Consider the following 24735-nt stretch of genomic DNA (forward strand, 5'->3'; position numbering starts at 1 on the left):
TTTACCAGCAAGATTTTAGTGCATTAGAGGTTAATGAGATTTTCATAGGGTTTCGGCAGCATAAAGTTAGTTAGTAAATCAGACTGTTGGCTGACTCTTCCAACTAGCATATAGCAATAACACGTCTTCTACCACCGTAGCTGAGTTCAGGTGTAAGAAAATGCTTCTGCTTGACCTTGTAGCTCAAATTCTGCTCTCAGATAAGCTCATATTGTTCCCACTGTATTTAGAAGAGCTTTGCCCATTTCTGAAGGCAGAATTTGATCCCACATTTATGAAATCAATGAATGTGTTCTCTTGGGAAAAAGACTCCTGTTTTCCTCACCTTCTTCCAAATTGCAGACTCTTTTCCACATCACACTGGACATATTTCTCAATGCATAGTCACAAAAATTGAAGTGGTTACGTAAGGATTCATGAAATCTAATCCTGTCAACTAATTTACATAGAAAAAAAGAGCACGTGTGTAAAATCAGACTTACGTCTGACATCATACAAAAAGAACAAAGACCATATTTGGCAAAACTCTGACATGTAGCTAGCAAACCAAACTCAGCTTTGCTGTAATTTATCTGCTTGCAATGGAGTTGATGTTGCTGACTCCAAAGGTGAAGTCAACTGGCAGTGATCATCATGTAGACTATGCTGTTGGACAGAGGAACTCTCTCGTTTTGTGTAGCCAGTTTCCAAATACCTTAAAATTCATATATAAATTTTTATGTGGAAACAAGTAAAAAAGCTAAAAATTACTCTTTATTGGATATAAATTATCTTTAAGTCACATAATAACATATAAAAAACTATATATATAAAATTTATCTGTGTGCGTGTGCGTGCGTGTGCACGCGTGTGTATATACACACACAACTATACATCCACATCAGCAACTAAGCACTCATTTAATCCAGTCATTTTTATTAAGTAATAAGGAAAAGCTAAGAGGCTAAAGCAGGCAAATCAGTGGAATTTAGTCAACTGAGAGAACTAGAAAAGTACCATTTACTCTATTTAAGAGCATTTGAATAGTTTTACCTATTGCTATAATATACAGCAATGTTAATATTTCAATCACAGCTTTTGTCCATTCCCACAGAGCACACCAGTACCAGCTACATGTAGAGTGAGATCAGTGCTTTGTCAGACCGGTTCATGACTACATTCTAGGCCATAACTAAATAAATTAGAATATGCTAAAGTGCTACATCAACACTAACATTCCTGAACAGTAGTAACGCACATTTCTCTTTCAAAAATAAAAAAAAATACAGCAGCTATAGTTTCAAACATAGTCACATTATGTGAATATGCTTACATGTCACTTTGTTACAGTATTCAACAAAATGCACGACACAAAACCATATGGCAACAGTCAAGACTCTGACAAAGTACAAAAGGTAACTTTTTAAAAGTCGAGCATGATGGAAATAGACATTTGCAGAACACACACTGTCTTCAGAATTCACACTTGAAAGTTTCATTTAATCGTGATTTGCTGATGTCGATATTTATTTCCTCTGGTTTGTCATGTCTGTATGTTACTGTTCTTGTACAAACAGTAGGCAAAAACATCTTATCCTTGAAGGAGAAGATACAATTTTTGTCAACAATTAGCTACTTTTATGTGCAAGAAAAAGATTACTGAATATGATGGCTTTGAATCAATTACCTTCTTTGTTGAAGATACTCTGTAATCAGCTGAGGATTTAACTTTATTGCTACTCCCCTGCAGAATTATCTGCCTGATGATAAGGACAACAAGCAACCCAATCAGAAAGGTAACTATAAAGATTATGGAAAAGACTCTGAAGTAGCTTCGTCCAGAGAAACATTCTGCAATGAAAGGAAAACACAAGTGTAAAGCCTAATGTATGAAATAGGCACATCCCTCAAACACAGTTATATCTACCACTGCATAGTAATGTTGCATAAATGCAACACGAGCCTCATAAAAGTTAAGGGAAAATAACTTAAGGGAAGTTAAGGGCAAAACCTGCCATATGCCAGCTTTTGAAGTGGGGCATAGCAAAAAAGGCAATTCCAGTTAAGATTCACTGTAGAAAACTAGTGGAGATATTATTACTTTCATCGACAGAACTAAGACTTCACTGTGTTGGCCACTGTAAATTCTCTGTAAGCCGGTGAGTTTATAGCTGAAATAGAGAGGATGAATTCTTAGAGATGTATGGGGCCAAGACAGTTTAATCTTCACAAGATTACAGTGCAGATCATTGGCAAAATATGAAAGAAAATGTGGTTTCTTGAATCTTTGATCAGTTCTCTCCTCACTAGTAAACCTCTGTCACACAGCAAGCTTCCCTTTAATTAATACTAAAGTTATGAGAAAAGTATTCATGGTTAGTTTTCTCATTTATGAACAACTGTAAGATAAAAAGATGTACAAAAATATGAAGTGACAAAAGGTAACCATTTACCTACATTTTTGTTGCAGCGTGGACTGATTAAGATTTACTAGATTTTATTCAAAAAGATTTTATTCTTCCACAGCCCTCACAACTGTGCAGTTTTTTGTACTTCAGAGGAATATCTAAACATTACTGAACGTGAGGTAAGGATTCTACTTCATTCTTCCTCGTTTCTGGTAATGTCAAATAATGTAAGCACATCCAAAGTAATACAACATACAGATGACATAGCAGATTTTTATAAATATTCCTTTAAGCGTTGCTCAGGCAGGATTCATTATTATTAGATGTGACTTCTCAAGGAGCTAGGAAATCTGATTTAGCAATGCTTGCCAATCACATTTCCTGTTATTATTTATCTTTTACATTCCCTGAGGCTATGAGTGATTTTTCTCTTATTCCTGCTTGCTTTCTTTGTTATTGTGATAATAACAAAGAAATTGTGTCACTTTTGAAAGACACTGTAACAGTGGTGACTTCAATTATTAATCCCAACAGGTTTTCATCCCTTACTAAAATTACGTAAAAAATGTCACATACCTGAAGTTTGGTCAATATAATGCCGCAGGTAAGCGCATGAGGTCGTGCACTGATCAAGTTTAGCTTGAGATGCATTGTTAGAATGGCGGCACTGAACACAATTCCTGTAAAATAAACAAGTAATTAAAAGCCTATGTCTTTCTCTGCACTCCCCTTGAAGACATTGTATCAACAGGCTGACCATCACTTGCACATAATGTTTTCCTGTTGTTAGTAAAAACATTGCAACATTTATTTATTTTTTTCTGAAATGCGATGTCTCTCAGCATTTTATCCCTGTGAACCAAGTAGTCAAAAGTCATAAAGTAAAACATGTCTTTGGCTTTGAGCCACCTTCATTAGGCCCCTGCTCTGCATTGTATGATGTGTGCTGTTCAGGGGGTTTAGCTAAGGATCCAGCACCCTTTCTTCAGCTATCAGCCTCCAGTTCAGTCCTAGTCTTTTCCTTACCTATCAGTCTCATTGGGATGCATGCTGGAACTGAAGGGAAGAGATAGGTGTAGGAAGCACAGCTTTGTTAATAATTTTTTGGATGCTATGTTAAGACAAAGCCACCTAAGTTCCCACTGCTGGGCAGCTCAGAGGGTCAGCAGTGCAGAGGGAGGCAGCACTGTCAGTCTTGCCATCTTCACTTTTCAGCTTCCCAGAAGATGGATGTCACAAGTGATCCTGAAAAAGCCCTGACTGAATTTTTAATGAAGCTATGCCATCTTCTGAGTTTATTAAAGGCATGCATTTCACAGTGACTTTGAACAATTGTAAGCCAGCAAGGCTAACTGCATTTTATCTAGTAAAATCTTAGCAGTCACCTTTTCAGACACAGTCCGTCTTGTCTCTCCAGTATATTCACCAGCTGAGCTCTAATTCAAACGAATACAAATAAACAAAAATTCTGTTTTGATGACAATTCCCTTTCCAACTAAAGGCTGATGTCTCATCCCCTCAGCCACAGTGGGATGCAGAAGATTACATGTGCTGACGAGAGGGCGTAGAAAAGCTGTGCCCAAACACAGGGCTTCATTGACTTTTTAAGCCAGCACCAGTCAGTGTGCCACTGACAGCTTGGTCTAGCTTCGCTCCTCCTCTGGCTGCTGGTTTTGACCTTCACACTGTCCCTTCCTTTACATGAGTAAGTAAAAATGACATGCTTTAAAACTAGCACAGCAAAGACTAAGTGGTTTAAAACTTAGTAACAGAGAATGTTGTTCTCTGGGTAAGACCAGCTCTGCTGACCAATGGCAGTGATAATGCACAGGTGCTGCTCTTGTTCCACATCTCCTTCTTTCAGCCGAGAAGCACAAGGAGTGTGCAAAAACAAATTTGGAGAATATTATTGGACTTGGTGGCATTCAAGAGTAGGATCTACTGACCATTTTTAAAACTCCAAATTTATGGGCTTTATTTCCTACCCAGAAGATTTCATATGAAGAACCATCCTTTAATAAACATATGAAAAAACTATACTCATAGGACACACCTCCTTTGACTTCAGAAAGCTGCAAGTTGGACACAGACTGGTGAACACATATACGGACATGCAATCCTCTTAATTGCCAGTGTGAACCTCTCAGCTACATAGAGAAGTCTCAATACGAATTCTTTCAGTTTCCTAAGTCTAAATATACAAGAAATATAGCAGACATCTAGCCAAGCAGAAATATTTCTCCTTGTTTCAATGCTACAAAGTTAAAAAGTCAAGTCTAGCACATGAAACGTACCAGTTTTCTTCACAGTCTTTGTTACAAGTAGGGCAATATTCACACAAACGGCCAAAGCTTCTTGGATCTGTGCACTCACACTTTCCACATACACATCTTCCTCTTCCGCTGCAAATCTGGCCCTTTGAATTCAGGCAGTGCTTCGCTGATTGTAACGAGCACTGGCAACGGTCACCTTCCCAGCCAGCAAAGCATTTGCATTTACCAGCTTCACATTCACCGTTACCTAGAACATCAGATAGCCTTGAGTCATATGCCTTTATGAAAACATAGAAAGTCAATTTTTATATGCATACATTTGTATTGCTGGTGCTTTATGTTAAACAGAGCTAATTTAGACCTTGGCTCGCTAATTAGTTTTTCAGTTAATAATTCGGGCTGAAATTACCAGCATGATACATATTTATGGCTGCTGTTTGTTGTTAAGTTGAGCAAAAGTTGCTACCTTGATGTCATCCTAAAACCTTCTACTAGAATTTTTCCCTGTTGCCTTGGATCAAAGCAGTGGGGATTAAAAATTACACAACGATCAGGAAAACAGTCTTCAGGCAAACTAAACAAACTTCTCTTTAGAAAGCATTCAATTCAAATAAACAGCAAGATTCGGCGGAGGAAGGAGTAGCAAGGTTGCCAGGTTGGTGTTTTTCTTTTGTTTTCAGAAGCATGCATGACAGCACTGCTTTCCTGCCTTTCCAAAGGACAGACGACTGAGCTGGACCGGTGGGTATGCTGAGCTTTTGAACTGTAGGTTGTTTCATAAGAACTTAAAATGCACAGCCTCAAGGATTCAAAGGCTATGAAGAATCTCTGGTGGCTTTTACAATTTTCCAGGCAAAGGAGTGGGAGCCTTAGGACAAAACCCGTATGTTTTCCATGCTGTAGCACATTTAGGCAGGGGTACAACTGACATGCTGATAATGTTTAGCCACATTTTTACAGCGTGGGAGAGCATCTTTAGGAAATATAGAAATAGAAAGCTCATGAAACACAGGCAGGTCTAGCAAATCTCATGACGTCTCCTCAACTATGCCCCGGCAGTACCTAAATTTCACACAGACTGCGATGGCCCTTCTTGTGCTCCAAGGATCCACAGAGCAGATGCAGGGAGACAGTCCCATCTAACAGATGGGATACCCTAAATGTGAGTGACGCCAAGGTATAGGCTGCCTCTTTTTTTTCCCCTGGGCTGGGCAAAATGGAAGGGGGAAGGGAATCACAGGACACCAGAGCAAGGCTCTGCACTGGAAAACATCCCACAAAGAGGGATACTGCTCAGCCATGGCAGCTTATGGTACCCTAGGGCAGGATTCCCATCACGTGTGACAATCATCTCCAACACCTCTTAGACAAAGATCTCCCTGTCTCCTCTGCTGACCAGGGCACCATATCTCAGGCTTTAGGAGCTTATGAGTTTGAAAGGTCTGCTCATAGTTGAAAAATAGTAAATTTTCAAAGTGGGTTAGGAAGAAGAGTGAGAAGATGAACTGTAATTCGTTTGTTGGAGTGAAGTATTTAAAAGATTAGGTAACATGATTTCTCTTCATTTTATGTAAAGTTCACAGTCACCAGCAGAGCAAAATCAAAATAACTCTACTAAAGTCCATAGTATTACTCTCAAATTATCCCACTGCAGTCGAAAAAATTGGTCCCACAATTCACTTATTGGTCAGTATTCAGTGAAATGAAAAGATGCAGGACAGCAGTACGGATTTTAAAATATTTAATTACTTCTGAGAGGGAAAAATATTCTGGTAGAGATACAGTAATGATATTGATTCAATTCCATTTTTGCTTAATAACTTAAAAGTACATGTTTTGTACTTGGTCCATATACAATTTTCATTTGCATGCTTTCTTTAAAAACATAAAGCAGGCCACAAAAAGAATAAGAATGTCTAACAACTCCCCCTGTTCATGTTTCACTTCCACTGTCCTTTCTGAAGCAGGTGTTCTGAACAGTGTTAGCGTATATGTATGTCAGTATTTGAAATCAAGTGTCACTGTATCTCTGAAAAGACTGATTTAGGGTGTTAGAAAATCAGAACCTCATCTGGAAGTTATGGTTCCTCCTAATCTCTTAGTATCTCACATTCCTATTAGATTGCAAAGTATCAATTTACTTTCTGGAATAATGTTTCTGTCTTGTCTGACATATCAGTATAATTATCTCTGAAGAAGTTTGAAATTTAAATCTTAAAATAGCCGAACTTAGAAAAAACTCAATAAACTCCCTGAAATGCAGTGCTGAAGTTTAGAAGACAGTGTATACCTCTGTGGTGAAGAAAGCCCTGGAGTGTGCATTCCTACGAGGCTCTTCAGGACATTTCACACACTAATTCTGCACACAAAAGTCTTGTACTTGACAGCCTTATATCATTGTTTTCAGCTGCAGCATGCATATAAGTTTCAGAAAACAAAACAAAACAAAAAACCAAAACAGACATAAACGCTGCACCTTACCAGAACATAAGTTTCCCTGGTGATACGGGCAGGAAAAATCATCCATTTCACAGTACTTGCCATACACTGTGCCTAGCTTGTTTGTGTAGCAGAAACATTTTCCATCTATGCAATTTCCTTGACCACTGCAGATGGGCTGGTCCTGGTGTTGTCTGCACCTCTCAGAAGGAAGCATATCTCTATCAGAGCCACAGTTATTGTCACTGCAATGGGACTGCTTGCCATCAGAAGAGGTTTCATCAGCCCACACTCTTTTGTGCCTTGCACTGGCTCCATACTGACAGGCACAGCTTTTCTGCACATTAACGATGGCGGTTTCATTGAAACCAATAGGCCTAAGTATTGCATATTTTCTTCCTTCGGTTGTATCACATCCATTCATTGTAACTGATACATTGAAAAGTACCTAAGAAGAAATAAAGACAGATTTTACATCATTATTATTTCCCATAAATTGCTTAAAATTTTTAACACATAAATAAAGCAGAATCTTACATTGTACGTGAATGTGCACTAGCTAATAATAACAAAAAACACAGTGGCCATTTGTCAAATATGATATATTAATAACGACAGGCATCACAAATACAGTCAAAATCCTAACAATACAAGATTGACAACAGTCTACTTTTCAAGTTAAGAAAGCATAGTTGCAGAAGACAAGTTTAATACAAGTTAAATAGTAATAAAATTACCATCATCATCCTCCTGTTATTATTTGATGTGTATATTCTGTTAGGTTATAGAAACACTCAGATGAGAATTGGGACTAGATTGAGCAAGACAATACACAAACAGAAACAAAGATACTCTTCATAAAAAGAACCTATAATGAATGTTCTTGCTGCAGAAATGTTCTGTGCAAATAGAAACCACACAGGTTTTTTGGATGGCCCTACCTACTCCTACTTAAACACAGAAATGGCTCACACTTTAGTATCAGCTTATTCGGGTTTCCAACCTAAACCATTCTATGATTGTATGATTTTTCCCAACTCCTACAATGGGGATGGAGCAAGAGAGTCTTGCTGCTCTTGCTGTGCTCCTGGGCAGACCAAGTGCTGCTTCAGAGTGGACCCAGTGCCTCGCTCCTGGCCGTGTCATGGAAATTACCACCATGCCCCAGGTCCCCACCCCAGTAGTGCCCACCGCAGCAGCAGCCCCCGTGGCTTTCCAGAGTCCTGGCACAGGATGCTGGACCATTTTGGTGATTAAGGGACAGCCATAGCCCTTGCATCAATCACTACCAAAACTCTTTGACAGCTCTTGATGTCTGTGATACATTCACTGGATAGCAATCTTATATTTCACGATTGGTTTTTGTTTTTTTTTCTGACTGGGGGGCTTCTGACAGGGTATTCTCACTAACGCTATTTAGCCTGCTGACAGAAAACAACTCTTCCTCACCTCCTCACAGAGAAAATACAACCAAGAGGAAAAGGTGAGAAAGGAGACCAAGAGAAGCAAATACGTTTACTCTTTATCACCAAAGATTTCCAAGTAAAAAAAGAGAAAACCTAAGAAACTGGTTACATACAAGATTGAAACTACCCGCAAAGACTAAGACCATTCATTTCTCATCGCCATCTCCCCCTCCCGCTGCGCCCCCACACGAGAACAGCCGAGCCCTTGGGGACAATGGTGGCTTTGTGTCGAGTGGGGCTGCGGCTGCCTACACGGACAACAGGAGAAGAATGCTGTGCAGAAGCATGCACTTCTTAATGTCATATTGAGGGGGCACACAGGCTTTGTCTTGTCCTTTGCTTTTCTTCTTGTTTTTCCAATGTGTCACTACACACATAACCACTCAGTTGCCTACACTCTCCATGCATGAGACTTCTTCCCTCTGGTTATGGGGCAAAAGTGTGGCTACGCACGAATTCATATGTCAGGTGCGTATCACGTGGTGAGGACAGGCTGCAGTTAGAGAATGTGCTTTTTATTCAACACAGAGCCCTGCTAGAAAACATCATTTTCAAGTACAACACAGTACTGGAGGAATGGCAGGGAGATGGGAGGAAAGAGGAAATCACGTCTTGCGTATGAGTCGTGAAATTTGAAGGGTCTGAACACAGCAGCAGAAAGATTAAACATACTGCAACTAAATAATTACAACACTGTGAACACTGATGCTCGCTAATAGCCAAAGTTAGTTTTGCACCCTGAAGAGGCCGTAGGATTCTTCCAGAATATAACACTCTTTGTGTTTTGGTAAGAAAAGGAAGGAAGAAGGATTAGACAATGAAAGGAATGTGAGAATTAAGGAAAAGCATTTTGCCTGTAAACAAATACTGAAAGGAGGATTTATAGTTAAAATAAATTAATCTCTTGAGGATGGCTCATTTTCAACAGCAGTAGATGTTTAGGACCACATGCAATCTTTTATAATCAGCTGGCTTGGCTTTTTACTAAAAAGAAACAGATATAAATATTTGTCTTTTCATTAACCAGAACAAATTCCAGTCCTATGTCTTATGACATGCACAGGGAACAACACTGGAGAAGAGATGAGTTAAAAAGAAAAACATAGCAGATCTCCCTTAAACTGATCAGCAGCAAGTCATGCAGACAAAATTCAGAAGAGCATAAAACACATCTAAAGGAGCATATTTAAAATTCACTCATTTAATGTACTGATTTGTTTTGCTATTTCTACACACAGACACAAGTAAAATCACACAAGCTGAGACATGTGTACATGTCAAGAAGGAAAGAACTCCTTGACCCTGCTCTCCAGAAACACAGACCTCTTCCTGGCAAGCTAAATGAATTACTCTACTAGTCCAAGCAATTAAATAAATATATCAAGGCACAGAGAAGTTGTTCTGGGAAGAAAACCATGTTCTTTATATTAGCCAGACATCTTCCCCCGCATTTTCATGGTGCATGATGCTCCAGTTTTACAATCCATTTCATTCAGTAGGTGGCACTGATCCAAACAGGGATAAATGATTTTATTAATTTGATTTATAAAATAAACTAATTATCCACAACCCTGAGTGTGCATGAAGGCTACTGGAGCAAGGAGAGGGAAAGGTGGCATCTCGTACAGACTCAACAAACACAAATTCCAGTGATTCCTTTCCACCGGGTGATTATCTTTCAACCTCTTATGTACAGATTTCACCACAATGATGAACATGGCCATTGTGCCCAGTGGAGGACAAAGGAGGAGAGTTTTAATGGACGTCAGCTTTCAGGAAAAGCTTTGAGCCTTAGTTCCACGAGATTAGTGAGAATTAAAATAAGATTCAGGAAAATAAAACCAGAGAATAATAGAGAGTCTGTGATCATTAATCACATAAATCCATTTTCAGTTTAAGTAAATCCCTAGAAGATTTCACACCATTGAAACCCAACAAAACAGAAAAATAAGTATTCCAGTTCCTTGAAGAATGAGAACTATCAACATACTTCTTCATTATATCCCACATTTTTACATCCTTCCATGCCAGTTTTTTTACTTCCATCAGGACAGATTGCAGTGATATTGAAATGAAGACCTCGGATCCGGTTATCCACTTGAATTTTCACTTCAGAGATTAGTTTCTGTAACCAGAAAACAAGTTTTAGTCACATTGCATCTCAAGATACAGTGTGCGTTAGTGACTAACACCAACTACGGCTACTATGTCTGACTGAAAATGAAGCAAGCTTGTCTGTGTGAATAAAGGAATGAATCAAAGCATTGTTTCTCATATAAAGACCTGATTACGTTCCAAATATACACAACCAGTGAACTGGTAATTCTGATAAGGAAGATTACGTTTTCCAGATAAAAATGTTTTCAGCTTTTCTAAAATGGTTTTGAGATGGTATTTTTGGCAATTTGAAAATCTATTCTAACAATCGTGCACAACAAAACCTGCTTATTCTTTGAGAGACTATACTGCCTTTTAGCCACATATTTAAAATAAAACAGTAAACATACATACAATTATTGTTATCCAGCAGAAAAAGTTCTTAATTGACTTGACACTTTGTAAACTTCTGATATTTTGCATCTGTCTTGGAAAAGTTTCCTCTGAACAAACCTTAGCGTGATCTAAAGGCTATCAGGATTATTCTTACTGATTTATTTGGGTCAGCTAGGACTATATAAGTCAACAATTTTTTGATTCTCATTAGGCCTTTTTGCAATATAAAATAATAAAAAAGCCAGCTACTTTGTAACTTGTATTTACTGCATGCTCTAAAATTCTACTTCCTTCCAAGAGGAATATTGCTTCTTGACGTTTTAAAAATTTATTAAAGCTCTGTACAAACCTATGAGCTGAAAATTGCACAAAGAGATTATTAAAATTCCTGGCATACTACTATTTAAAAAATTAGTTTAGTGGGATATTTTTACTGCTACAAATGTAAATTTAATTACATGAATCTGAACACATGTTTATCTCAGTAACTTTTTGAAAATTAGTGACTCATCATTGGCTTTTTAGCCAGGGATTTTCAGCCAGGGTTTTCCACAACTAAGCCTAAGGTTTCCCTGCCCAGAACAAGAGTGCAGGAGGCCCACTGTCATCAAACATCAACACTAAATTTATTTTATCTAAGCACTTTTGCTTTCAGGAAAGCAAAACATTCAAGCCCTGTTCACTGTGTGTTTGTATATTACAAGCCCCTACAACTATGATAAAAATCTCAAAGTATCAAATCCGATGAAGTTTAGGATGGGAGGGAAGATACTGTCTGAAAAATGAAAATAAGGCAAGAGCAAACTAGGGGTGGCTGCAGCAGGAAAGTCCCACAGAATCTTCCATTGAACTAAATTATTGTTTTGTAAATTTTCATTTCCTCTCCTTGAATGTTTGCCCTGCATTTTGCTTTAGAAACTGGCATACAATTGAGGATGGACAATGTAAAAGTGGCATACAAAAGGACCAATATCTTCAATATTTATTGCCAGCAATTTCCTGCAAACCTTCATATTCAAAATGAGACTTCTCAATTGTATATGAGAAAGTACAATTATCAGTGAGAACTTCTCTGCCATTTGATTATACCTAACGTCCTCTGCTTTTTGCGTGTCTTTGCCTTCTGCACAATGTTTTCAACATGACAGTGAGAAAAATGTGTACAAACCCACATATTCTATTGCCTAGGAATAGACACGGGACTTGGCTCTTCATTATAGCCAGTTTGCTGAAAGCAAATGGCCTGATTTAGATGGTTAACCTAGTACAATGGATAATTTCAGCCTCCCATGTCCAATTAACTAAAAAGAATGTGATACACGTTGATACCTTGCATATAGCTTTGTAACCGATGTTTCAACTTTTGGGACTTGCATGTTTGTGTAACATGCACACCTTAACAGCATTCAACCATCTAACCCATCATGTTCATTTTGCTGCTGTTGTATGGGCTCCCTTTGTTCTATTACATCAAATGTATACTACTTGGCTTCATTTTCAAAGCTGTTTATGCCCTCTCTTACCAGGCTATCTTTCATTCATTATGAAGATGTCAATTTCCACTTTCTAGCTGCATTCACTGTCAACCATTTGTGAAAAACAACTTTACCCTCTTTCCCACACTATTACTTTCTCTTTCCCATACTGTTACTTTCACTTGAGAACTCCAGGCAAGAGTTCACAAAGCCATTTCATTGTTCTCTCCCAAATCCCTATCAAAACTCTTCTTCACTGCCATGCCTCAAACCCCCGAGTTATTACACTGCTTTGGGCAGTGTAAATCTTACTTTCCACAATATCCACTGTTGTCAAACTACCTCCTCGTAAATTCCCACCTGTTGTCCATTTTCTAAGAATTATGCTGCAAAACCCTCTAGACACAGCACTATCTTTTTGCTCTTAATTTATATGGTGCCTAGGCAGTGGTGTCTGGTCTGTAACTAAAGATCAGAGATGCTCAAATTCAAATAAGTCAGACATTTCTTTTGAAGTCACATGGCAACAGGTGCAGAGAACCAAACAGCATATTTAGGAGCATCCTCAGAAAAGAAAAAGTGCTAGCTCTTGGCTTTGAGACCCCAACAGCCCAGGAATTTGAGAGCTATCATGGGATAGTGTCACCCACCAACCTGGACATTCAGAAAAGTGGGGAACTTATCCTTGTGGACTTCAGATAGGAGCCAAGATCTGGGAAATTCCAACACTAGGCTACGAAAGGTGAAAAATCCCTGTACAAATATGGCATGCATCGTTACTCTGATCATACCTGATAGGCTTCTACCACCAAATCATTGAGATTTGCTGCTTGTGATTCTATCTGTCTTGCAACAGTACCAGGCAACAGAGGTAACAGATCCTATGAAAAATACAATAATTTATGCACATTTTTAATTTTTAGTATAAATATTGTGCTTTCAAAATTGGAAAAAGAAATCAGGTTTCTAACCTACTTTATACCAATGGAACTGGCTTCCTTGAACTGCAAAAATAACATTGATGTTATTGTCAATCAGTTTTTCAGACAGCTGCCCAAGAGATGGATGCTCCTGTAAAATACAACAGAGAAGACTGCAGATTAGTAAGGAAAAACCTTATATTTCATATATGACACAATACAGGATTGCAAAACCACCCCAATCCTTATTTCTAAATGTATAGAGGAATGCTAGGCCTACATCCAAAAGAAGGCGGGACCAACCAAATGAACAGATCGTGACAGAAAAAAATCATCAGGGCATCAGCCAGGCTGTGACAGGCTTATCTGTTTTCAGCTATGCAGTGGTGCTGCACAGTGGGAGGACTAACTCATACAGTAACATTGTGTTGGTTTGAATCTGGCACTTATATAACATGGATATGATGTTTTCCATGGTCTGTCCAGAAGAACAACAGGATTCTTGAGAATGATAGGGGGGTTCTTGTGCAAAAGTCAGGGAGAAAGTACAACATGAGGGCACTGAGATAGGGTGTGCTTTTGGGAACAGCAAAGTGAGTAATTAAAAGTTTGTTTCTCAGAAATGTATTTTGGCACCAGGGATCAGACACATCAGCTAAATGCAGCCACTGGGTCAGGTTCTAGCAATGTCAATATTCTGTACATATCTTACTTACAGCTGACAGCTTTCTCCTTCTCCGTATGTCCAAGACCTGCCTTCGGAGTTATGCCTCCAGTCCTCACTGCAACGACCTACTACATTTTATTAACCATGCTTGTGCTTAAGAAGGTAGCACGAGTTTCATGCCTCTGCCCAGTAACAGCATTGCTCTGTTTGGTGAAGCACCTACAACAACATGTCCTATGCCAGTGACCTGCCCTTCTACACTTCTCGTTGAGAGATCTGACACTGATTAGAGAACAAGAGGTGCGCTGCTATCCCTTCATCCAAGATCTGGGGAAGCACAAGATCGTCTGTGCGGTCCCAGTACACTTGGGCTATGTGAGATCCCTCCAGCTCCAGTACTCTAAAACAAACTGTATCTGAAAGTTACCATACATCTGTGAATACTTCTCAAGAAGCAAATTCAACATTTAAAATTAATGACTAAACATAGAGAAGTGACTGGGGCCTTGGCCTGTGTTTCCCCTTACAGAGGTTTCATCTGGACACCTCCACTTGTGTCAGGTCCTTCAACCTCTTTCCCCTATACACTTCTGCTGTCTTTCTCTTCCTGATATTTTTCACCATCTGCTCCATATTGTCTCTCTCTTGCAGAACACACTGTTTCCCTGCACAATTGATTTCTCCTCAGAGTGCCACTTGTTACTGAAGGCACCTTACAAGTCAACTGCTCTCCTAACAGTAATCTGAATGCCAAAACAGCTGAGACAAAGTTATGCAAGGGGGCAAAATCCATTTTCCATCGTATTGCACCATTATAAAGAGCCTCGCATAGAAAGAACAAAGGAGTTTCTTGCTGCAGTTTGATCTTAGCCAGGGTCCACGCCTCTCCACTTTTCTACCCTGTGGTAAGAGATTATATTGCTTAAGATAAGTGATGAAAGGTAGATAACACAGCAATAAATGGGTCTTCTTACAGCTCCGGCTGGGGAGTGTGCCATACGCGAGGGTTCAGCAAACATGCATTCCTACCACACAGCACAGCTGTAGGTGACCTGCAGCAGCAGTGGCCTTGTTGCCATTCTCAGTAGCCTGCAACACAGTACTACAGTCTCTTGCCTTCTCCATGACCACAGACCATAGCAGTGGGGCCTCCACTGTGCGTGTGGACCCTACAGTCCACACGCAACTGTCTGACAGATCACAGACACGCCAAGTGGTCCCAGGACACGGGCGAGTGAAGCCAGGTGATCTGCAAGTACCTCCAGCACTGTAAATGTGTGAAAGATAGGGGCAGTGTTGAGAGATCATGAGATGGTCAAATAAGTCAGTCTTCTGCTTAATACATGACACTAGACTAGTCCAAATTCCAACAAAGTGGCCCTTCAGCATCTGTGCAACTAATGGCAAAACTCTGGGATCAGGGGTATCAGAAATGGGTTTCCAAGCTCTCATGAAACAAAAACTTATTCAGATGGAGCTTACTGAAGTCAACAGACAACATGCATAGACACACGAGGGTTGCAGGGACTGGATCCCCAAATGACCTAGTCTGCTGACAAGTAAAGCTGAACTTTCTTCTACTTGTCAGCTTTGCCTCACTAGGGTGCCCAGCTTGGTTAGTAGCACATTAAAGTCTCACTTCAGACTCGAAAGAAAAAAGTTCTTTTTATTGGAAGAGATTTTTTTTAAAAAAAGGATCAACAGACCCACACTATCTTTTTCATTTTAAGCATGTAAAGAGATGACATAAGGAACTGTTGGTCACTCATGGAGCCTCGCTTTACATTCTGTAAAAACCTCTCTGTACTTCATGTACTTTTATCTTATCTTTTCCCACTACTGCTCAGGCAAACGTACTTTCATTTTAGATCATCTTTCTTGTTCCAATTACATCATTCATTTTATTATTTTAACCTACTGTGTTAAGCTGAGAAGATAACTACTACAGATGTTAAGTATTTCAGAAAGGGAGTTAACCAAGCACAGATCTAATTAAAACGGACTAGATTTCTTTCCTGTCTGAGGCTTTTTTGCTGACCTCCGCGAGACAGCTTAGCAAAAGTTAGAAAGAAACATGCAGAAAAGTGACTAATTGGAAACACTTCTGATGTAAAAGTTAAGCTTATGCAAATAAATAAAGCAAAGTCCTCTTAAGTGGCACAAGGAGGAAACAAAAACATGCCAAACTGCAATCTTCTCAAGACTACCAGAAGCTAAGAATCAAAGTAGGAAAACAATGTGATTATAGACAGCTCTTTAATTTAGCATAGCACAACAAAACTGCACTGATAAGGAAAAAAAAGCAAAAATATGTTTCATATGATGTATTTTTTAAAAAGATGACAGCCTTTCATGACATTTCATTTAAATATCAAATAGTCTTTTTTTCTCCCCCCAATTTTACTTGTTCATTTGAAATTTCATTATGGGTCTCTAAGACTAAAATAATCACAGGCTATATACCACTGAGAAGAAAAAAATGCAGGAAACCAGTACACCTACCCTTACAGACACTATTGTGTTATCACGTCAGATCTACTCCGGAAAATATCTAATACTGAGAAAGATTTACATTCAACCCCTTTTCTAGTACTAAATGCATGCCAACTATAACACCTGGAAATGCAAGAATTAGCCCGTGGTTGAAAAAGATATGGGCTATCAGCCAGAAAACACATGGGCCAAAATGTGCCACCACAGATCTAAGCATCTTTCAAGGTCATTTCATTTGGGTGACTGAAAAGACTACCTCATTTCACAAAAGGCATCACTAGCAGTAATCATGGAGATATCTTATTCTGTATGGGACAGTAAAATCATACTCTTTCAGCCCAGAATCCAGAAAACACTTTCTTCAGTCAGTCACCAATCTGTCATAGTTCCTTAGAAAGAGATTAATTAATTTTGTCTGTATTTTATATTGGTGAGGTTTTCCAGCTGAAACAGAAGTCGATTTCTCAAGTTGGACAGAAAATAAATATAGTTGGTTTTTTTTTCCCAAAACAGACAATATCTTTATTACCAAAGGAATCCTCAACACCAGAATAAGACTTGTACCTTCAGCAATTGTTAATAAGTAAAGCAAAATTCCCCTCATTTACAGCACTGAAATTAGGAAAAAAAAAAAGAAAGAAAAATAGAGATAGGGACACCATAAGCTGTAAGTATGCTCTGCTTTGGGAAAGGAAAGTTTTGGGATTATTTGCTTTACGTAGAATAAAGGAAAGGGTTGTTTTTATCTCAGGGACACTGTAGAAATACTGAAACTGAACAGACTGGCTAGAGGGAAATAAATAATCCTGACATCTGTGAGGGAATATCCAAGAGGTGACAGAGGGAGTATATGAATGCAAGAACATCAGATAACCAGAAATCCAAACAACCTCCCTGTTAGCACACGCTCAGCTCCCTCCTCCGCTCAGCAAGGTCCCGAACACCCACCGATTCCCAGAAACCTCCCTTACTTCATGATCACACACCATACGGCGGCTGCTTCCTGCTGCCCCATCATCCTTGCAAACACCAGTTGCTGGGATTAAACTCAGGTCTAGCCTAACTTACACGTAGCCCTCACTGACTTCACTAGCACATTGCTGGCTTGGGCTGAACACATGCTATATACTTTAACTAAGTGCAGCTAGCATTGAGAAAAAAACTTTAATGTGCTCTAACAACAGCACAGTTCATATTTCTGTTTTCTGATGATTACAGGGCAATTAAGTAGTGATTCATGTTTCTCAAATAAATGATTCATATTTCTTTAAGGAAATAGCCAAAGCAATTAAAAACTACAAATCTTAGAAAAAAAATGCCTGTCTCCAATCACTCGTGACTACTTTATACATTCTTGAAGAAAATATTTTGAAAGCTAAAAATATCTGCTGAGGGGTATTATTTCACTACAGCAGATTTGATGCAACTTTTTGCACAGGTATGTATTACCACACATTGGTTTTATACTGTGAGATTCAAATGCATTTAATGCTACATTACCACAGCAAAGCTTTGTGGCACAAGAATATTTTCTAGTCCATCATGGTTCAATTAGCTCATTGCTGTTGTACGTCTTCTGTTTTACTCTTACCAAGCCTTTTCAATCAATGCCAACTATGCATCTTCTGACCATAAAGCACAACCATTACCTTTGTCTCATTAGCAGGATCATGCAATTCTTACATATGCATGTAAGAATTGCTCATCATTATGAAATGGCAATAAAAAACCACACCAAACCCAGTAACATGTTCTCCTCTGCTATGTCTCAGACTGCAAAATATTTTATCTCAGACAAAAATAGTGTCAATATTTCCCAGTGACTGATTCTTCATTTCACGTCTGGCCTAGCTGGGAAAATACTATTCTAATAACTGAATTAAAAGCAATGCTTTGGCAGAAATCTAAAAACCTCATTTATGCAGTTTTACACCGCTTCTCTGAAGGCAGAGTGTATGACATATACCTTACCATACTCGTAGCTTTGATGTACACATTATCTTTCAAATGACAGTTTCCGTCATGGGGAATTACGATCCCCGCTAATTTACTATCAAGGGCCAGATGGGAAGTTTGATCTGTCATCACAAGAAGCAGTCGCTTTGCTTCTTTGCGCCATCCAATATGGCTCTAAAAAGAAAACAAAATTAAGCATAAGAAAGCAGTAACTACCTATTTTCTAAAATAATAAATAACAAAATGAAAAATGAATGTGAAAGTCTACTTTCAGATACTACACTGCTTAGCAGCACTGAGTTTAAACCAGGCTATTTAAAGCATTTTGTGTGGAAACATATTTCATGTCCTACATCTGAAAACTACTACTGTGAGTCAGAGATCCACTTACCACTTTCTTTGCTTTTTGAAGAAAGATCTCTCTAAAATATATACAAGTTATGCATTACATACTGGGCTTGGTTAACAGCTGTGGCCATCGTGTGTGTCACTATTACATACAAATGCAAATGCATAGCATTTGTGTAATTCTCTGGGATCCAAAAAGCATTACAACCAATAAATATGCATTCATTAATATTGGTACTTGGTGCCCTCTTCTATTTTTACTTTATATTTATTTACTTTATATTCTCATCATTCTATAATTTCCTTTTCCTACACAGCTTTCCAGAAAGGACATTGGCGTCTGATCAACTAATAAACTAAAGTTTGAGTGTCTTCATGCACCTGCAAATTGAGGAATTCCTTACTATGCAGCAAAATACTACATCTATCTGCCATCTTAAGGGATTAATAGCAAAGTAGCATCCACAAGGGTGAACTTAATGTGTTTTAGGAATTCAGTGATGTGAAGGAGGTAGCAGAGCAAGCTTATATCTAAACTGGGTTAGGTGCCAATTTGTATTTCCATAACATTTCTTTCCCTGCAAAGGAATAAACAGCTGCTTTAAATCAAACTTTAGAGGCACACATGAATCTCCTCATATTCTTTTTCATTATTCCCTCTCTCGATTATTCCATCTTCTTCTTCACTAATTCCATTTTTCCTCCTTTTTCCTCCTTCCTTGCTCCTCCTTCCTATGATGCTGTCTCATCTCTACCATTTTCCTTAATACTGGCAGGTATCTTTCATCTCATGTGAAACGTGTGTCTGCAATATAGTCCATGTACTCAGCCAGGCTTCGTGACTTATTCCCTACCTTCCTTTCTTTGCTTTGCAGAGAGGGATTTAGCTCCCTTCTCAGGCTCATTCCTGCTAGCTCTGAATGGGAAAGGAGTATCTCGTAACAGTAGGGATAAGTTCACAGGGGTGTGGTGTCTTTTCCAGATTACATATTAGGCATCAGCCTCCCTCAGACAACCCTAGACAGCATTCCTCTAAAGAAGGTGTATTTTAAATTTTATGTCTAAACAGGTTATATCTTAAATAATCCCAAATTCTCCTCCAGCACTGTAGAAACTTCTTGCTACCAAAACTCCATCATTTCACTTTGTCACCTCAAGACTCCTACCTACATATGTCACAGCAACCAAAATTTTAAAGAAGCTTCATGTCCTAACCAGCTGCTGCTTGCAACAGGGATGTACTAGTTACAGCAAGATGGAGCAAGTTATAAAGTTCTACTGCAGGCAAAATGAGTGCACATTAATATAAATTATAGTTCATGATGGTCATTATGAATTGCACATTGTTCTCATCCATTTTGGTTCACAATTCAGCTAGCAGGAAAGCCTCCTCATGCTCATGAATGTTTCCATTCTAATGGTTTTGGAAGCATATATTATTCTAGAGCTTACATGTCATAAGTGTGGAATGTGTCCAATGAAAAACACTGAATTTTAAGGAATTTTTCCGAAGCTTCAGAATAATTTTTTGTAACAGCTGTGGCCACAGTGTCTATGAAGAGTGGCTTTTATTTACCTGTTTTACAGCTCATCAAAATTTGAAAATAAAATTGGGACCAAACTATTCATTTTTAGCATACTTCAGATACCTTTTTGGCCTTGACTGATTCTATTACTCCATAAAAAAGAATGTGTACATGGACAAGATAAAAAAATTGTCCTGACATCATCCCAATGAATGAGAAACACACCAAATGCCTGTGATTTGGAGAGGAGTTGAATTACTTCCTTTAAGAGGACCAGAAAGACTATCTTATAGAGCTTTAGCAAACCCATAAATCAGCCAACTTTCAGAATTTCTATTGTACTGTTAGGCACAGAAGAAAAACAACATGCAAAACAGTCCTTTAGAACAAACAATTTCTTATTATTTAATATGCTTATAGCTTGGGAACAACTGATGTAGATCTTTTCCATCCCTTTCTGCATGGTAGAGATGATGATGCAATTTTCTTAATATACAAAAGTTAAGTTTTAGTTGATTTGTACTGTTTTTAAATATGAACTCTTCAGAAGCTGAGATAACACTGAAGTGCATTTGTTTTCCTTATCTACACGAGAAGGTATATAACTGATCCTTCAGTTTTCAAATGCGTTCCTAAGTAGAAGAAATGTCTAATGTCTTCACTTAGAAATGTCTTCACTTAGGAACACGAGGAAGGCTTTAATGACTTTTTAAATGAATTTTGTAATTGGCTGAAATTAATACATGTGCCTGTTCAAGCAAGAAGCAGTTGCTTTCATTGTCCATCCTATGTTGGTTAGGCTGGTTAAAGTCAGACTTCGAAGAACATTCCCAACATTGAAAAATATTTCCTTTTGCTCTCCGTTATCAGTTTCAATGGGAAACAGAAATGTATAGCTAAAGGGGATATAATGGAAAAGGAGGAAGAAATCTTACTATTATCAGCCCTATAACTGACATTTTGAATTCAGTAACACTGAGCACTGTTGTACCTCTATATATATCTATCTCTTTCTCTGTCTCCGCATCTGAACTACCATTTAGTCTTTTGTTAATAAGCTCCTTACCTGGCACACAGCTGCTTGGAGCATCGCATCAAAACCCCCTTCAGGTGTATCAATATTTCCAGAAATCTTTTGTTTATTCACTGCATTTCTGAATTCTGCTATATTGTCAGTCAGGGATAGCACGTGAATATAACCGTGAGGAGGCATACAATCTAAATTATAATCACTGTACAAAAACAAAACAAAAGTAAAGTCTAACACATTCCATATTTTCCATTTGAAGGAGAATATTCCCTATCAACACATAAAATCCTGTTACTAATGAAGATGTATATATCCACAGTAAAAAAATACTTAAGGAAAGAAAAATAACTTCAAGTGAGGTTAAGTTCAGTGGGGATTAGTTTGTATTTACTATAAGCAACAGATTTTTTTGCATGTTATAGAAATGTATACAATATAATTTAGTTCATATAGTAACAGTACATATGTAACGTTTCTGTACAGAATGAGAAGAAACATGATGTGAGCAATGGTGTGATCTCAGAGAGCATATCATCCCTTTTGGAACATCTATGAAGCAGTACAGCTTTGCTTTTCATTATCGTGAGAAAGGGCTGTTAAGCCGCAGCATTAAGATCCTTTAATAGCCTGATACGTGGGCTACTGGATCAAAACTAAAATAAAATTTAAGTTCCTACATCCACTATTAATAGGTAAATATACATAAAGCTAATGTTGAGATTAGTGACAGTTACCTCATTAAATGGATAGGAAACTCCATGTACTGCATCATCTTAGTTGTAAATGATACTTTTTGAAATTATATACAAGGGGAGAAAGGATGAAGTCTGACATAAGTAAGCTAATGCCATAGCACTTGTACAGGTTGCGGCTCTGCGACCCGTTGAGGGCAGTGGAATTTACAGTACAAGCTCAGGTGCTCATCTCATTCAGAGATGCTGAGCAGGTTTCATCCCACTTACCTTCCGTTGCATACAGTGTAGGTATCTGGACTATAACCTGCCTGCCCCCGACTCAATTTACAGTTAATGAAGAGAAACTGGCACTGTAAGGATTAATACCTCTGCAGATGTCTACTTTTAGGCAAAATGAATCGTGTCCTGGCAGTGCTAACTGATCTCCACTGACTATATAGACAGTCTAGAGGACTACCTCAGACATAGACATTTATAACTACCGAATGAATTCTACTACTAATACCCAATTCAAAAATCACTGAAATGAAAAAAGATACTTATGGACTTCACAGAACTTTGGATCATGCCTTCCCAGGAAAGATAATAATGACCCAAGCAGGTATGAATAGTTAGTATTCTGTTTTCCAAGTATTATATTTTATACAGATTTGAATTGATTATGATTAATCTTGTTCTCCAGAAGGTTTTGGAAGTGATCCCTCACTTTATGTAAGTGCTGAACGCGAGGTATAAAAGACGTGGCATGAAAAAAGAAATGCAAGCCAGAACACATTTCTTATTTAAAATGGGAGTTCATTCATATTACAACCGTGGAATTAGATCAGAGGATTGCTTTTGTTCATTAAATGAGCTGAAAGAAACTGCATCACGTCGACAAAAGTAGAGTGTTATGAAAAGATTTCATGAATACACAATCATACACCAAAAGAGAAGTCCTAGGTCAAAAAGTACAAAACTTCGTGATGAATCTAGGCAACGTATATCCAAAATAACTAAGAACACAACGGTTGACTATAAAATTAAATGCAAAATGTATTCAAATATACCAAAGCAGCATGTTGTTTGGCTTGTTTTGTGAAAGAAAATATTGCACATTTTTTCTGATACAGAAACAGTTTTTCTGAAATTGCTCACCAGATATTTCAGAAGTAATCAATCATTGTATAATAATTTTCAGCATTTTCTTAGGAACTTTGCTGGAGAACCAAGGTATAATGAAACAAAGAGAGATTCTGAAGAGCTTGAAAAATAAATACGCACAATGCATATTTGTGTAATTAAATAATTTCTCAGTGTTACAGTAAACATACAAAGACTACATACCTGCATTGGTTATGGATTCTACCTGGATGAATGCTAATATAGGGTGACACAGTTTTATCCACATAGGATCCAAATCCAAGTCGAAAATCAAGAGAAATATTCGCCATCTTTTTAGATAAGGCAAATCCAACGGAATTTAGTTTTTCTATATTGTTGTGCATAGAGGCTGAGACATCAACTAAATAATAAAGATCCACAGGGTATTTCTCTAGAGGACGAACTTTTAACGTAAAGTTTGCTTCACTTCCTGATTCAAAGGAAACAAATAAGTTTATTTACTATTTTTGAATGGACACTCTTAAAAATATATTTATTTTTGTAGCAACCTCAGCACAAAGTAGTTTCTGTCAGCAAATAGGAAAACAAACAAACAAGAAAACCTCCCAAGAGTAAATGAAACTTTGAATCATCATTAAAAAATAAGCCATAAAGGGGCTCTTTGTAGAACATCTTGCTTTTTTTTTTCTTGGAGCACTGTGTGATTTATTGTAAAAATCTGACTTCTCTCCATTTTCTTTTAAATTCCTGATTATGCAATCCCTTTGGCATTATACCAAAAAGCAGTTATGACTCACAAAGGACACAGATCTGCATAAAATTGTGGTCAGTCACTTCAAGGTTGACACTTCTAAGTATGTAAGTGCATCCTGCAAACTGTTTGTCTTATGAGTCTAAAACTACACGTGTACCATAAAGACAGCACAGCCTAAAAAACTCATGTAAATTATGCTTCAAGTTTACACCAATCTACTTCCAAAGATTCTATGAGAAAACTCAGTAGTATCAAAATACTTTTTTAAAAAAAAGGTTTTAATATTCAAAAAGTCCACCTTTTGGTGTATACAAAACAGAACTCTTATTTCAAGATGGCAAACTTCTGTCTCTCCTGCAGAACCACATCACGCTCTCGTATGTAATAAAAAAGTTAATGCTTTGGAAGCCACTAAAAGTAGTCCCCACATTTTTGCTTGTGTAATATTCTGTAACGCCAGCAGAGTGAAGTGACTGGAGTATGGGCAATGTAAGTACAGCAATGCATGACTTCAAATTGTTCACCCAAAGTGTGAGTTTACAGAAGAAATCATGGAGTAGGATCTTCACGTGATGAGTGCAGAACATAATTCAGTGTTATGCAATGAAGATACAGCAAAGGACAGGAGGAAGGGAGACATTATAGAAGAATTACGCAGGTTTTCAATAAAAGCTATCTGAACACATTCAGAAACAGATTCACTAAAAAA

The 24735-nt window shown here is 38.0% G+C and overlaps 1 protein-coding gene across 1 annotated transcript in view; it reads right to left on the reverse strand.

The window, feature by feature from the left end:
• Positions 1–1352: 1352 nt before the first annotated feature.
• Positions 1353–24735, reverse strand: part of ITGB8 (integrin subunit beta 8) — a 43709-nt gene continuing 20326 nt past the window's right edge. The window contains exons 4-14 of the mRNA XM_068405226.1: positions 23495–23741; positions 21510–21675; positions 18585–18743; positions 13509–13604; positions 13325–13414; positions 10556–10690; positions 7142–7547; positions 4682–4907; positions 2964–3067; positions 1667–1830; positions 1353–1575 (exon numbers count right to left, since the gene is read on the reverse strand). Of these exons, the coding sequence (XP_068261327.1) occupies positions 1453–1575; positions 1667–1830; positions 2964–3067; positions 4682–4907; positions 7142–7547; positions 10556–10690; positions 13325–13414; positions 13509–13604; positions 18585–18743; positions 21510–21675; positions 23495–23741 (1916 nt within the window). The 3' untranslated portion in view covers positions 1353–1452. The remainder of the gene's footprint in view (positions 1576–1666; positions 1831–2963; positions 3068–4681; positions 4908–7141; positions 7548–10555; positions 10691–13324; positions 13415–13508; positions 13605–18584; positions 18744–21509; positions 21676–23494; positions 23742–24735) is intronic.

Source organism: Nyctibius grandis, chromosome 7, assembly GCF_013368605.1.
Source record: "Nyctibius grandis isolate bNycGra1 chromosome 7, bNycGra1.pri, whole genome shotgun sequence".
In the NCBI taxonomy this organism is placed as follows: Eukaryota; Metazoa; Chordata; class Aves; order Nyctibiiformes; family Nyctibiidae; genus Nyctibius; species Nyctibius grandis.